Here is a 16766-nt window from a genome sequence, read left to right as displayed (position 1 = left end):
CCTTCTGGCAATTTATTTATTTGAATGTTTCAAGAGACACACAGACAAGGATGGAGAGCTGAATGGGGAGTCATATGATTTGGAAACTCAAGAATGAAAGTGAGGGATGACGTGCAAATGCAGATGTTGTTCACCATAATCATTACCTGGCTGTTCCCCTTTTACATTTTAAAATTTGTTCCACTGCAGAAAAAAAATGCTAAATTTTTTCCTAATAAAATCATGTCAGTGTTCAATATACAACTTAATCCTTGACTCTGGCCTCCAAAAGAAGTCTTAGGCTGCACTGAGGTATCCGTGTGCCAGGGGACAGTGAGTTGCTCACAGGCTGATCAGCAAGAACGTATTGCTGAACATTCCTCCTCTTATTGTTCATCCTTTCACAGTTCATTGCATTTCACAGTTCAAAACAGAGACTCTTTACTGAATAAAAAGGCTAATTAGAGGATGAAACGGAGCCTAAAAACTAAACTCAGCTTTCAAAAAGGAGCCAAACATGTCCAACTAACTTTATTAGGTCTGACTACTAAATTTTACACCTCTGGTGAATTATCGCCACCAAGACTTGTTATGTTACATTAATTGTTAACACCAGACACTTTAAAGAAGTGTCAGCTTTTCAAAGGCTTATTTGCAGAACTGTGACTGTGGAAGAGCCTTGATGTAATGAACTGAAATGACATTTGGTTTTGTCGACCATCAGTTTTCAGTCACTGCTTTGTCGGGCCTACTGAAGTCTGTGTGCTGTCAGCCTCAATCATAATGACTAGAGTAGGGGGGCAGTTCACTGGACTGTATCAATAACTCTTCATCAGAGGAAACTTCCAAATGGTACCAAAAGGAGATCAAACAGAAACACACTCAACGTTTTCAATTAAATCTGCAATAACTGATTTTTAAGGCTACTTGGATGCAAGATTGTGAATGTAACACTGACTTAAGATCTCGGTTAAAGGCAAGCCTGTTAGCAATCAGCTGAAAATGTTTTAACATCCTGCATTTATGGAGAAACATTACTGGATAATGACTCTGCTCGCCTCATCAAAGTCCTTATGCAGTCTTTTTGACCAATACCAGTGGCTTAGATAGCTGCAAAATGCTTGACTATATATTGACCAGCAAGCCTGTAACTGTTCAGTCTCCTGTTTGCTGCAGAGAAGGATGTCTATGGTAGATGAAACATGCCTGCAAAAGAGCTGAGCACAATAATAAGGCGCATCTCGCTAAATGCTTTGTAAACAGGTGCTATATGAATAAAGTATGAATAAAACTGAATTAACTTAACTGTATAAAATGTTCTGCAAAGTGGAGGCAAGCTCCTGATTTAAGCATCTCTGAATTCTAGTACACGTTTCACATCGTCAAACTTTTCCCTTTTGCCCTTGTGAAGAATATTAGCCTTTACAAATGCTTTGCTAAGTGGGGTCTTCAGCAGTGCAGCTGTCCAGACAAAATTTTGACTTTAACCTCTGACTGACATGAGATTTTACATTTTTTTTTTAGATTAATGGTCAACATTGGATCATTGAATGGTTGAGCTGATCACTCCCTAGATCCTTGGACTTAGCTTACTCAACACCTGTTGTTATGGCAATGGCTGGCCCAATTCTCTTAGCAAAGTGTTTATGTGCTTGGGCCTTGACCAAAAAGGCAAAGAATAACTGCAAAACCTCACCAGGGTTCCTTACAGTCTTACAGAGTTGGGGTTTTTTTCAGCACAAACAAAAGAGGTCAGAAAGTGCAGTACGTGGAGGTGAGTATGGAAAGCTTACCTTCAGAGGGTACTTGTGTAAGTCCCAGGTAACAAGTACAATATAAAATGGTACAGAGCAATAGGGCTCTCCTGGAAGAAGAGAAGAGAAGGATGTCAGAGAGAGGCAACAATCACGTGGTATTGGACAGACTATTTAACTCTTTTTCTCATAGTTATTCCTCACTAACTGTATCCATACTATGATCAATCAATCAAATGTGATTGCTGGCTAAGGCAGAGATGTTGATCATATTGGCACCATGAATTGAGTCATAAATAAAGCCAGAAACTTCTTTTTTTTTTACCATTAACATTAAAGATATAATTCTCTCCCCATTCATTTAGATAGAGCCTTGGCCTCATTAACCCCAAATAACTACTTAGAGGTGTTGCCAAGGTAACTGCAGAGCCTCATAGTGCTTCTAGAGGTAGTCCGGTCCTACGTTTAAGTCCCTGATGGACAAACAGTCTAACAAGTCACAACATGAGAATGCAAAAGTCTTTGTTCCAGCATATAATAAATCCACAAATCTCAATTTACAGATACATTGGACACTTGTCTCAACCCTGACAAAAAAGTAGTATTAATGAATGTAATTATTTGCATTTAACCATAGAAGGCATGCCTTAACATATTGTTCAACTGTGACACAACTGTTTACAGTAGGAGGGCACAAGCAGGAGTCTGCTAAAGCACTTAGATCTCAGCGAGCCTCTATCTCTCTGAAACACAAGAACACACACACATTGTGGTTTTGGAGACAAAAATACTGTAGTAGACTCCCAAAACCAACCAAATGTGCATGCATGTGCGCTCGTACATACACACATGTGCAGAAAAAACAAAAACAAAATGTCTCTCAGCACCCTCACCGCATCCAGGTGTGCAGCATAACTTAAAGAAACTGACTGGCAAGTGGACTGAGATCCCAGTAGGGGTCCGAGATCTGGTGACAGGCTGGGGGAACCACTGTTTACCACTGGAGGTCATCCAGGCACACATGGTCACACACAGACACACACACTGGAGGAGGAAATGTGTATAACAGCTGTTGCTGGTGGGCCACAGTAGGCAAACAGGGCTCCAAATACATAAATGTGGGAAAGACGGTGACTGTTGCATAAGCTGAGTGATTTGCATTATCCCAGACAAGGACGTGTGTCTGCCTCTCTTCAGAAACAATTCTACAGCTCCAACATTAACCAGTGTGTGTGTGTGTGTGTGTGTGTGTGTGTGTGTGTGTGTGTGTGTGTGTGTGTGTGTGTGTGTGTGTGTGTGTGTGTGTGTGTATCTGAATGCACGTGTGCAACAGTGTGCTCACATCCATGTTTGTGGTGTCTGTGTCTCCAACCCTTCCATCCTCTAGTTGCTAATGAAGCGTCATCACAGTCATCCACACACACAGCTGGCTGTGGTTGCTCGGGATGTGTTTGTGTTTGTGTGTCACTGTGTGTGTATGTGTGTGGACTTGTGTGACTCAGTGTCTTATCAGCGGAGGGAGAGATCCGCTTTCTGAAAATGAGTCATGAATGATGAGGTTTTTACTGCAGCCCCGACAACTTTTATTCTACTCCTCGGGCTGTTTACATCTGTGGAAACTGGACCGGGTTTCCTAGGAAACAGCACCATTTTCTTTGGCTTTTCACATTAAAAGTTCTCAGTAGCTTGTTTAGATTTTCATTAGGAGAGGGGGCTTTTGAAAGGCATCTGACAGGTCAGGATTTTCTCCTGTGTGGAGCATTTGAAGGTGGCTGTGCTGAAGGGGGATTTGTATGCAGTGGATATTTAAATCAAATAAACTGACATCTGTACGCTGACCCTGTGTGGTGTGGTTTTCATACTGCAACAGCGAGCTATGACATGACTCCCTGAGGGGATTCTTCCCTAAGCTGAGTGGACAAAATACAGACTGGATGAGCAATCCCTCCTCCTAAGTCATCCACTGCATTAGGCAGCCTAACACACATACTGTGCGTTAGGCTGCCTAATGATACACTGAAGTCCCAGCACAGAATGGGGGAAAAACTGCCATGCACTGCTGATAACATATTTATCTCCAGATTAAGAAGTGATTAGCCCACAAATCTGCCATTTTAAGAAAAATAATGGTAAGAGATCAACAACCAATTTAACAGAGTGATAAACTGTTGGAAGGAGTGAGACAGTGAGTGAATAGAAACTGTTGCAATCTTTGTACAATTCCCTAAGTGGCAAAAAGGTATTGCTCATTATAAAATCAGCATCAGTAATCTGCAAACTTAATAGTAAATATCCTCTCTTCTACGATATGTTCTGCTAATATTTCCACTGTGTTCTTAGACACCCCCCCCCCCCACCCCCAACAACCATGACAAACCATTCCCCCAGAAACATATACGCAGAAGCACCAACCTCTCTGCAGTTATAGAGGGAAAAAAGAAAAAGAAAAACACAGAAAGGCCAGTGTAGTTTCCATTTCTATTTACAATTTTGGCCTTCTTATTGATTCTCTTGAAGGATTTCCCAAAGGTGATCCTTCCCCCTGACCACAAACTCACATTCACACACAGTGGAAAATTCCTGTGGATGAGCTGACACTAACAAGGGCTGATGAGGAGGAGGAGGGTTTAAGAGTGTCAATCCACTTTTCTCCCTGCAGTCAGCTAATGGCTCACTTCAGACAGTTTTTCAAATAATCCACACCTTGTTCTACAGAGTACTCAGGCTCTGAGCTGGATTTTGGAAGGGACTGCAGTTAATCAATCCTTTGGTCAATGAGTCATCAATTAATCAATTTAAAACTTCATCTTTTCAGTTTGATTTCAAGGATAAAAAATCATGCATTGCTGAGGATTGATTGCGTGTGAAAAGTAAAGAGCGGGACACGAAGGGAGACACCAAGTGGACACACAGAGAATGAAACTCTCTGCACACATCGCAGACAGACAGACTCGACTTCATCACAGTCCATAATAATGCAGTCGTAGCGCCGTGGAGTCGTGACTAACACAGTGAGGAGGCAAAGCTTTTGAAAGCCGTGTTTCTTTACGCGCGACAGGTAGGTGTGATAAACCGACACAACCTGCGCCAATTTGTTTTAATGAAAAACGAGCAGACGATGGGTCAACTGTCCGGACTTTCCTACTCCCTAAATGACTGTACAGCTGCTATCTCGCCAGCAATCTGTCAGATAAACCAGCTGTTCAGTACTCAATGAGGTTAGAATCGCGCCTGCGTGCACAACTGAATGCAAAAAAGAAATGGATCAATGGATGACATCTAAGCTCAGCAACATTAGGCTGCAGCATGAACTTCACCAAAAAGTCAACAGTGTAGTACAGACGGCTTTGCGCTGCTCCCATGTGTACTTACTGTCTGTGGAGACCTATGCTGTAAACACGTCCATAAAACATCTGCAATTTATATCACATTCTAGTAAAGCTCATATCGGTTGCAGATGTTTGATTAAATACTTTAAGGCTGTCGCAGAAACGTATGCGTTCGTTTAGGCTTGTTTGTTTGGGGAAAACGTTTTTAACCATTAAAAAAGTATCCCTTTATTTAGCCTTCGTAAAAGTGCCATGTGGGGAACGCGTAAACGGAAAAACATGAAAAGCATGCGTAATAATCTACCAAACGGCTTAGTGGATGCTGATGGACCTCTCATGAAACTTTATGGGTAAGAATGATTCCCTAATTTGCTTGCTTTGTCAGATGAGTCACTTTAATGACTTCCAGTAATGTCAGCGAACTGCGTGCGGATATTAAACACGACCTACGCAAACTGCGTCCGAATGAACCGGCTTTTTCACGTAAGAACCGATAAAGGGGAGGTAAAAAAATATCTGCACGAATGGAGTTGTTTGGTATTCCATGCAAATAACAAATTACACCCATGGTCCAAACAGACCCCATTCAGAGACTCAGCATTCCCCATGTGGACATAATTTCTTCACTGTGAGCTGGATAACAGCCAGCCGGCACATCATCAGATACGCACATGGAGGCATCCAGGTCTTTAAACTGTTTTTCGGTACACATGTTTTGAATATTCCCGTTCACATAACATAAAAAAGTCGTTAAAATAAAATAAAACAGTGATAACAAATGTCACTTACTTTGTGTCTAGATGAGAGGTTCTGCAATCTCTCCTTCGGGTGCCTAAATTCATTTGTATTCATTTGTCCTGGCAGTCAAAAACCTGATCCTTTAATCACAGTGTGACTCCTTTGCAAGGGGGGCAAAAAAAGACACCGGTCGCCGCTTTACGCATTTGACAAGCTTGAGGTGAAGTTCCAGAGGAAAAAACTCATGTTGAATTGCCTGTCAAGTCCAGTATAAATTCCTCCTGACAGGCTGCTTTGACAGAGAGTTTTCCTGTGCGGTTGTCTGTCGATATTCCCTTGTGTTTCATTCATTTATGCCGATCCAGTTTGGAGGGACGCGCGGCCAGAGAGAGAGAGGGAGAGCGAAAGCTGGGTTCTTTTGAAAGGGGGTTACGGAGTCAGGAGCGTTGGACTCATCCCTTTCCTTTTTAAATAGGCTTTCTGTGGGTAAAGCGATGGCAAATGCACCGCACGGCCAGGTGTCAAGTTACAAGCCCAGCGGTTGCATCGAGCAACTACACGCCTTCTCAGGGGGTGGCCACAAGGATCTTACCCCAAATCCAAAGCACCGGCTAACCATATGAATGAAGCACGGTGACACGATGGGAAGGACTTCACTAGAAAGTGCCAGAAACGAGCGCCTACAGCTACAGCTTAAATATAATAATAATAATAATAATAATAATAATAATAATAATAATAATAATAATTATTATTATTATTATTATTATTTTATTAATTTATCTATCACACGTACATGCTAACCCTCCCGATTTTTCCGGGAGAATCCCGAATTTCAGTGCCCCTCCCGAAAATCTCCCGGAGCCACCATTCTCCCGACATCAAAATTGGAAAACCATATCCCAGATTGGCCCAGCCAATTCCAGTTTCCAACAATGGCTACTGAAGCTACTTAGTTTTAATATCACTCTTATTACTCTTTCTGGGTCGCAAAATAAACTTTTAACATATTTTCAGGCGAGAATGTAGCTGTGTAAACTTCAAATATCTGCAGCAAACTCCCGGCACATCGTTTTCAAACCCCCGCGGTCTTTTGCTATTCAGGTTAAACATGATATAAACGTCACTTAAATAACTTAAACATGTTATTGTTTGGCCTTTTTCGGTGTTTTATTTGTTCCTGAGTAAATAGTTAAAGTTATTAGATTAGACTAGATTAAATAAAACTTTATTAATCCCTCGGGAGGGTTCCTCTGGAGTTTTCACACAGCTGAATAAAACTGATTAAACAGAAGTGTGAGATGGTCGAAAAATTTACGCCATATTTTAGATAGAAAGGAGCATACGGCAGAGCTTCACTCCTTCCACCGAGAGAGCTCATGACGTAATCCTGACCGTTCAATTTCACAGTCGCTCATTTCCGGTCTACCCGGTTTCGGGCCCACTTACACCGCGAAGGCCGGGTCCCCAGGTGGACGCAGCCTCTGAATTTGGACACCCCCGGCCTGTTTCCGACATTTAAGCTTATTTTATCCGATAAATAAACATTGTAAAATTCAAGGTTATTGTATATATATGTAGGGGAGACCGGGGATAGTTGTAACGTGGGTCAGTTGTAACACTTCTAATTTCTCCAATCAGGGCTAAGTTTCAAATCATGTGATTCACTCTGTACATGCGCAATTCAGTTCTTCTATCACTGGTGAAAAATCAGCACCCTTCGACAAACACAGACAATTTTAGAAGAAAGAAACTAATTTGTATGCCAAAAAGTAAGTTTTTTGACTTTATTTCATTTTCTAATAGCACTAACTGCTTTGCAGTTAAACTCATCAAACTTAAATGATGTTATTTGTATGTCTATGGGGATATATTCTGTGCATGTCTTTAGTGCTAATGTTTTAGGTGTTAGCTGTAATGCGAGCTAGATCGTGGCTATAGGAGTCTGGGTCAGTTGTAACAGCAACAGCCTGGGTTAGTTGTAACAACCATGCAAATGTTACAACTTACCCCACTATTACTTTAACTCATATTTTTTTGTTTTCTTTGAATTACAGTATGCCTAGGTCATGGAAAAGACAGACTGACCGAGGGGTGCCTCTCAGTATTTTGGAGAGAGCATCAAATGATGTTAGAAATCAGGGAAAGTCCACCAGATCTGTGGCAAAATTGTATGGCATTTGCCATGTCACTTTGCACCGATTTTGTAAAGAGAGGAAGAAGGTGGAAGAGCAGGGATCAATGGAACTCCCACGTGTAGGATACCATAGTGGAAAGAAGGTCTTCACTGATGAACAAGAGAAGGAATTAACAGAATACCTGATGAGAGCTGCAGATGCATTTTATGGACTATGTCCACGTGAGGTAAGCAGATAGGAAGCAATAAAGGATAAGACAAGGGAAAGTTAGAAATTTGTAATGGTAGCAATTTAAAATATAGTATATCAGAAATACTAACATATTTCGTGATTAAAATTACAGGTAAAAGAACTGGCATATCAGCTTGCAGTGAAACATGGATGCAAATATCCAAAGTCATGGGACAAATTCTCAAGGGCTGGACCAGACTGGTTCTCAGCCTACATGAAATGAAACCCAACTTTGTCTATTAGAAGTGCTGAGGCTACAAGTCTGGCACGGGCCACCAGTTTTAATCAACACAATGTAGCAATGTTTTTCAAAAAATTTGATGAAGTGCTAAAGAGACACACCTTAACAGCAAATGACATATTGATGAGACTGGCATAACAACTGTGCAAACCCCGGACAGAGTGATTGCAAAACGTGGCACTAAACAAGTTGGTGCAATGACATCGGCAGAGAGAGGTTCACTGGTCACCCTTGCATGTGCAGTTAATGCCATTGGCAACACAATTCCTCCAATGTTTGTGTTCCCACGCATACGTTATGCAGACCACTTTGTCAGAGATGGGCCAGTAGGAAGTATTGGCAGTGGAAATAAGTCAGGATGGATGCAAGAAACAGAGTTCCTCATCTTTTTAAAGCACTTTGCAAACCACACCAAGGTCAGCAATGAAAGAAAAGTGATTCTTCTCATGGATAACCACAGTTCACACCTGTCAATTGCAGCCATTGACTTCTGCAAGAGCAATGGAATTGTGATGCTCACATTTCCCCCTCACTGCAGTCACAAACTCCAACCACTTGACAGGAGTGTTTATGGCCCACTGAAAAAGATGGTGAACAGTGCAAGTGATTCCTGGATGAGAATGAATCCAGGAAAGACCATAACAATATATGAAATACCAGGTCTTGTCAGGACGGCACTTCCAGCAGCAGCTACACCAAAGAATATACAGGCTGGATTCCAGTGCTGTGGAATTTGGCCATACAATCCAAACATATTTGAGGACAGTGACTTTGCTCCATCACAGGTCACAGATCGTCCTTCTCCAGCAGTCCATATGGACATTTCTCCAGCTGACCAACAGTCCGTTCCTATTGCTGCTCATCTCACCAGTCCTACAGCTGACGACATGACCACTCCTCCAGATGCTCACATCTCCAGTCTCCCAACTGACCTCCAAGCTGCTCCCTCATCAGGCTGTGATGAAAACCCACAGACCTCCTTGGGCTTTAACCCAGAAGATGTGCGACCCTTACCAAAAGCTGGACCTAGAAAAACCCCTTCAACGGGAAGAAAAAGGAAACAAACAGCAATACTCACTGATACACCAGTTAAGATGGCCCTTGAAGCAGACCAGAGAAGCAGGAAAATAAGTTTTCCAAAGAAGAGGCTGTGCCAGAAACAAGGCAAGTCCACTCCCACAAACCTAAAACAATCCAAGCTTTCCACATCACGAAAGAAAAATCAGAAAATGAATAACACTGAACAGGACAACACAGATTCCTCAGATGCTGCTGAGAATTTCTGTATTGTGTGCATGGAAAACTTCAATAACTCAAAGCCAAAAGAAGCTTGGGTTAAGTGCCTGACCTGTGCACTGTGGGCTCATGAGGCCTGCACTCCAGGACAGCCATACATCTGTCACCACTGTGATTGTGATGGTGATTAAAAACTTGACAGAAACACATACAGTTCATTTGATGAAGCTGGTGCACAGCTACATTTTTTCAGGTTAATTATTATGTTCAAATGTGGCAAGAGTTGTCGGTTATAATCCCCACCGAGCCAATGAAGACTCAATGAAGGCCAACCAAAATTATTGAAAAATTCAGTTGGTGAAAAGTTTTTGTTACAGTATGTTCAAAATCTATATTTCTGCACTCTGTCACACACTCCTACACACACTCACAAACACACAAATAGCTACATAAATGTTTATAAGTGCATTCAGGTGTTGAATAAAATAGATTACATCTTAAGATTTTGTCAGTACCCTTATTTCATTGTGTTACATCTCACCCCGGGGTACAACTAACCCAGACTATGGGGTTAATTGTAACATTTCACTCTTTGTGTTTGAGAGCATACCATGCAATGGGTAATTGTGCTGCAGAGAAAATAGCTGCACTATTTAATAGCAGAGACATGTAAATACTTTGCATTACATTTTGAATCCATTACCTTAAAAGAGCTCCAAGCTACAGACAGAAATGTCAAAAATGTTACAACTATCCCCGGTCTCCCCTATATGTATACCCTGAATGTCTCCCTAATTCTGAGGTCTCAAGGTTGGCAAGTATGCCTGCAATGTATGGAAAAATTGATATGGCCAAGCTTTGGATTTTCCCAATAAAGGTGGTAACGATAGATACCAGCTCTATGACTGTAAACTTGGCGAGTGTGTCATAACTCCCCAAGGAGTAAAAACTGGGAAAATGTAAGGGGAGGTTTGGAAAGAGCTATGATTAACAACTGAGCAATAACCAGAAGATAATATTTAAAATGTAGATAATAGCAGAGGTGTGGACTCGAGACACATGACTTGGACTCGAGTCAGACTCGAGTCATTAATTTTGTGACTTTAGACTTGACTTGAAAAAATGTTCTAAGACTTGTGACTTGACTTGGACTTTTACACCAATGACTTGGGACTTGAATTGGACTTGAACCGGTTTACTTGAAAAGACTTGATATTTTACCCCAAATATAAAATTTAACATGCATATTATATAGAGATTGAAAATGTGACGTCATTCACGGGTAGAACCGCAAAGGATTCTGGGAACTCGTGGCAAGCGGTACTAGCGCACGCAGGCTTTCAATTGAAATCAGTTACACAGCGATAAAAAGAAACACAAAAATGTCAAGAAGCCGTTGTATTATTAACTGCAATAGCCGGTCGCATGACAGCCACGGGAAGCCGACGGGTAAAGAGATCGGTTGTTATCGGATTACGTCGTTGAAGAGAAATTGTTCAAGCCATGTTTCCGAAGTAACAAAGATGCGACGGATGGCCTGGATTGCAGCCATTCAAAGATCAAATATAACGTCCCAGAACACTCCAGCTCACAGGTTAGTCTGCTCCAAGCATTTACACGAAGGTCAGTGTTTTTTAGTAGTTAATACGTCATTTTCATAACATAATTAGTGATATAGGTTACAAGCAAGTCTGGCGCTGAACAGAAATTGTCGCGCTATGCTCCTTTATTTATTGTGCATAAATAGTGAATTGTCCTGACACAATATTGCGTTTCGCTTCTGTTATTATGGTACATTGACAAAAACATATGCTTTTATTCACAGGATAAAACAGGTTTTTTGTATCACTAATTGCCCAGTACGATTACAGCATACAATATTGTTGTCACTGCTACATTTCTGTGATGCTACCAGAAATTATTTCCACTACTAATTAATTACCGTTGAGCTCAAAGGTCCTATTAATAAACGGTTAAGGAATGTATATTTATGACGACGATTTGTGAGACTGGTAAACTTATGATACGTACGATGGTCTTTCGTTCGACACGGTGCGTTTCAAGGTCCTGCACCCATCTGTCGGTAAACTGTACCTGGGCTTGTTGCAGTGACCGGAAGTTACTAAACTTCATGAGTGTATGCACTCACTCCAAGAAGCGTATAATTATAAATATGCATATAAATATGCTAAGATGAGATAGCTGACTTCATCTAACTAGCAAATGTTGTCCAGGCTATGTTGGTGATACAGTTTTTTTTTAATATGTATGATATTTTTGTCATGCGATTTTAAAGCCGGTCCTACAACCGCATCCAAGAATAACATGCAGCTTATCTCAGAACTGTCGGTGAAAATTATTCTTGGAGCTAGGTTTAATTGAGCTGCATTTTAAAGAGGTGCAATTTCACAATTTGTGTATATTTTCTAAGTTCACTATTTTGTCATGTGTTGAGAAAAACACAGATTTTAAAATTACATGGTCTAATATTTACATTTAGCATATAACTGCAACATTATTTTTTCGTTTTTTTTTTTTTTTAAAGACTCGAAAGGACTTGAAATTCAAAGTTTCAGACTTGTGACTTGACTCGGACTTTTACACCAGTGACTTGAGACTCGACTCTGACTTGCCTGACATTACTTGAGACTTGACTTGAGACTTGAGGATAAAGACTTGAGACTTACTTGAGACTTGCAAAACAATGACTTGGTCCCACCTCTGGATAATAGTCACGGGCTGGAAAGATGTCTTTGTCTTCATTCAGTTCACTTATTCAGTAAAATTGGGCCAGTTTGCAGAGATTTTTCTTTTAAATTTATAAATAAGACAACTGTTTTTACACTGGTTTTGCCCATGATGTTAGAGACATGTTAATGGAGAAGCACCTGGATGAACACCCATTACCTTAACAGGGGTCACGGCCTGATCGGGGTAAGGCCGGCCAAGACCACCCCACAGGGACCGTGAGCCAGTAATTACCACCCACCACCTGTTTGAGGTGCTTCATTAACACGTACATGTACATTTGACATGATATTTTAAGTTCCTTTCAAAACTGTTCAAAAGCAAATGAGTCCAAGAAACACACTGCCTTCAGCAGAAGGTGCTGCCATTGAAAACAGTTCCCTGCAAAGTCTGTGGATTATCCTTAGAGATAATCCATGTCCAATTTATAGGCGCTGAGGCAAAAATACAAAGGAATTCTCACAAATACGTCCAAAGATATCTGCATGGATACCATAACTCTGCTGAGCAACAAAAATGTTTTTGTTCTATTGTTTTGCTATTTGGGTGCATTTGTTCATTTCTGAGAAACACTACAGTACTTGGACCTCATCCCATCATATAAATTCATTCTCCAAATAATATTTTTTTAGCAGTCGTGTTTTGCTTGTAATTAAATCAATTTAAAGGGAATATTTGGATAATTTCTGATCTTATCACTAAAATACCAACTTTAATTTCTAAAATCAGAATGAATGAATCCAAACACTTACTCAGATGAATGCTCCACAGAGCCAAGTTGGAGGATAAACAATTAGCTGATGAGGCTAAAGATGTCAGTGACTTTGAACCATTAGTGGCTGACTGACCAGTTAAAAAGGTCACCTTAAATGACACTCTGTAAGGCTGAAGCTGACTGCTTGTGTGTAAAGCACATGGTGATCTCCCCTCATTTTAGCCATAAGCTGTTGGTCAGCTAGCCTCAGGGGTGGGTGCTAATGGATGCAAGTCATTAAAATCCTCTTTGCAGTCCCTTTTACACACACCATGCCTTGTGTTTCAGAACTGGGTGCCACCCGACCCTCCCATGTACTTCCAATGAGCCACAGCGACGCTGCCCCCTTCATCCAAATTACAAACTCTGTACTTGCTAGCGCGCTCGCTGCCACCCCTTAAAGCTGCTTAATTATGGTCATTGGCACCACGTCTGAAAGCTCCCTTTATCCCCCCCCACGCTCCAGAAATAGGTCTTGCTGAAGCACACAAGCAGCCCAGATCAAACACTCCCCATAGGGAAGGGGTCATTACTGGTACGCAGGGCGGACACAGCCCAATGGGTGCCGGGCCACGCCTTGAGCCCAAATTGCAGCCTGGGCCTAGTGAGGACACAAGACTGCTCTTTGATGCACGGCAAGGGAAACAGCAGCATAGCCTATTTGGATATCAGTGTTTACAGTGAGCTATACTGTAAATACACACAAAAAGCCAATACAGCAGGCTAAAAGCTAAGAAAATTAGGCGCTAGGTTTAGTTGGGTGTCCACATGTTTTTCGTGATTTATATTTATCCGAGAGCTCTTGCTGTTTTACATAAGCAGCATGTGTAGAATGGCTTCCAGGTGACCGAACACTTATGTAATGAAAATATGTCAGATGACACATGAAAAGCTCTTGAACTTTAATTTCATTTGTCACAATGTATTAGCAAATTCAAGGATATAAAAGGATATGGGTAAGATGCTAGCTAAATAGCCCAACGCTAATGTTTTTGGAGCATTAAAATAACCTGTTGTCACCAAACGAATAATTAAACTGCAAAGACAGCAACCTCAGTGTAGGTGTGTTTTCATGGCGGGCAGTGGCAGAGGTTATGGAGTTGGTGGCGTTTACCAGACAGTGCTGTCTCGCTCAGTTCCCCTGCACACAAGAAGACTGTTCATAAAAGGAATGTGTGAGTGTATGTATGAGTATGCGAATGCTTGTGTGTGTGGAGTGTCTCTGTGGTTTGTGTTTTTCCTTTACAGGTGGTTCTATCCACTTGTTTGTGTTCCTGGTCCTGTCTCCTTCCTGTGTAGGGATGGTTTGGTGATGTACTGGGAGGTGACAAGCAGTCAAACAAGCTCCTCTCTGCAATGATTTTCTGCCCCCCTCTCAGTCCCATTTTGGCTCCTTTATATTTCTCGTCACATTTCTCTTTGTCTTTGTTACAGTCGACCCACGCTAACACATCTATCTTCTTCTCTTTTGTCTCCTGAATCCTCTCCCTGCTTCCTTCGCTCTCCTCCATCCATGTCTCTGTTCTCTTTCTCTCTCTCTGTCCCTGTCAGTCCTTCACCACAAGCATTTCCAGTTTTGGCACACCAGTGTTGACAGCCACCCTGAAAACAGTGCCACAACCATAATGAGCATGTTGAGTTCTCATAATAACACCAGAATAACCTGCTGGGGGAGACAAGCTCTTTAGGGGGCAGGCTCTCAGGCTTGGCTAGGCTGGAGTGTCAACACCACATAGATCTGCACTTGTTGAAGTGTGAAAGATGAAGGAAGTTTCCACACTATGTGCTGTTTTCAGACCGATTTCTGCAGTGTTTGCAATTTTCTTACTGTATTTTATGTTTAGGTTTAGACCTCTCTTAAGCTGATGCACGTTTAATCTTACACAATGCCTTTGACACTGCCCTCCCTGTTTGGGGGTGGGGGAATATTTGCAACTTTATCACTCCAGACCTAAGGTTCACAATCACGCAACATCTGAACAGAAAGCAGGACAACTGTAAAGTCAAATATGACTCCCAAAAACTTAAACATTTTGTAAAAAGTTTCATCAAAAGGTAAAGGCCGTCTTTATGTCATGTTGTGGTTTCATATGTGAAATGCCAATTTCACATTATAACTAGAAATCTTTAATCTTTAATAACTGATAACTTTGGGGCAGGAGAAACAACCTATAATGATCTTTTAAAGTACCACAGTGTAGGTTTTACACTGTGGTGGTTGAGATTGAAAGGATCTTAATATTTCTTTCTAGAAAGGCCCTCTCTAGAGCTTACTTTGTCCATTATGGTCTTGTGGCTCTGGATAAGTGACCAAAAGAACAAAATTGCAGGTATAAGTGATGTGGCATCAGGTCCTGAGAGATAGGGACAGGAGTTTGGTGATTGGCGAAGAACTTTGAATAGATCTGCTACGCTCCCACACTGAAAGACGCAGTTGAGGTGGTCTGAACATCTAATTAAGATTGCTCCTGTGTGCTTCCTAGATAAAGGATTCAGGCATGTTTTATCAAAAGGAGACCCCGAGGTAGACGCAGGACACACTGGAGAGATTACATCTCACAGCTGTCATGGGAACAGCTCGGGGTCCCTCCTGAAAAACTTGGAGAGAGTTACTGTGGAGAAGGAGGTGTGGGCATCTCTACTTGGACTGCTGCCCCTAGAATATGGACATGGATAACTGGCAGAAAATAGATGGATGGCTGGAATGATGAACAGTTGTGTGGAAGAAGACCTTCTCCTTTAAAATCAAGTGCTTGTTTTATGATATGTACTTACTTGTGGCAACAAAGTCTACTACACTTGTTTCTCTTTAAACTACCTGTTCCTTTGAAAGATGTGAAGCTTTTTAATTGTCAAATTCTCCACTCAAGTGACAGCCGGTGTTACTAAAAAATGAAGACAAAGTGCAAATCCCAAAGCTCCTCAAAGTGCCACTTGAGGCTGTCTCCAAAAGCAAGCCCATTCCCATAGCAAAAAAGTTTTCTCAACAGAAATAAACATGTTTTCAGCCTGGTACAAAAACATTTCAGATCTCCCTAGCTAATAGCTATTAGTAATGAATTAGCACACCCCACCCTCTAATTCGAATATGGTCAACCTTGGCTCCAAAAAAGACCTCTATATGCAATCTATGGCGCCACTATGATCACCAGCAAGCCCACCTGTCTGTGTTCACGTTTACTTTATGCAGGTAGGGCACAGTGAATGTTCAACTGTTGTGATAGTACAAAACAGTCCAGTTGTGGGACAGACAGGTAAACAACATGCTGAAAACGTAACACTTTAAGGCTACGTCCACACGTACATGGGTATTTTTGAAAACGAAGATTTTCCGTTTTCGTTTATAAAAAAAATCCCGTCCACACATAAAAGCCAAAAACGAAGGAAAACGCTGCTAGGAACATGCCAAAGCAGCAGGTGGCGCTATATTCCTATCCGTGTAGAAATGTTGGCCAATCAGAAGTCAATAAGCCTGGGTGGAAAAGAGTAAACAAAGATGGTGCATAGAAGCAGAACTGAGTCATATGTGTGGAGGGACAGTAACTGTGTGTATATGTAAGCATTTAAACACTGCAGAAGATAAAATTAACAGTCACAGTATTTTGTCTACGTCTGCCA

General features: G+C 41.4%; 2 protein-coding genes across 3 annotated transcripts in view; one reads left to right on the top strand and one right to left on the bottom strand.

Annotated features, from left to right (window-relative positions):
- Nucleotides 1-6295, bottom strand: part of col27a1a (collagen, type XXVII, alpha 1a) — a 70462-nt gene extending 64167 nt beyond the window's left edge. Inside the window, exons 1-2 of the mRNA XM_085414209.1 lie at nt 5852-6295; nt 1773-1843 (exon numbers count right to left, since the gene is read on the bottom strand). Of these exons, the coding sequence (XP_085270335.1) occupies nt 1773-1843; nt 5852-5904 (124 nt within the window). The 5' untranslated portion in view covers nt 5905-6295. The remainder of the gene's footprint in view (nt 1-1772; nt 1844-5851) is intronic.
- A 1098-nt stretch (nt 6296-7393) lies between these two features.
- Nucleotides 7394-10147, top strand: LOC146666283 (uncharacterized). Of its 2 annotated transcripts, XM_085411339.1 has the most exons (3): nt 7394-7572; nt 7858-8164; nt 8282-10147. In XM_085411339.1, exon 3 carries the CDS (start codon nt 8608-8610, stop codon nt 9835-9837), a length of 1230 nt encoding a protein of 409 aa, XP_085267465.1. In that variant the 5' UTR covers nt 7394-7572; nt 7858-8164; nt 8282-8607; the 3' UTR covers nt 9838-10147. The 2 variants fall into 2 exon arrangements, with proteins under 2 accessions (XP_085267465.1, XP_085267464.1); XM_085411338.1 differs by lacking the exon at nt 7858-8164.
- Nucleotides 10148-16766: the final 6619 nt, after the last annotated feature.

This window comes from Rhamphochromis longiceps, linkage group LG7, assembly GCF_057381845.1.
Source record: "Rhamphochromis longiceps isolate RC_006_pf linkage group LG7, R_longiceps_female_GT1.1, whole genome shotgun sequence".
NCBI classification, from domain to species: domain Eukaryota; kingdom Metazoa; phylum Chordata; class Actinopteri; order Cichliformes; family Cichlidae; genus Rhamphochromis; species Rhamphochromis longiceps.
Note: the sequence above shows the minus strand (reverse complement) of the source record. Positions and strands in the feature narration are given on the sequence as shown.

Bases quoted from the DNA above. Each gene is read 5' to 3' on its own strand.
- LOC146666283 (XM_085411338.1), top strand. From the start codon at position 8,608: ATGACATCGGCAGAGAGAGGTTCACTGGTCACCCTTGCATGTGCAGTT.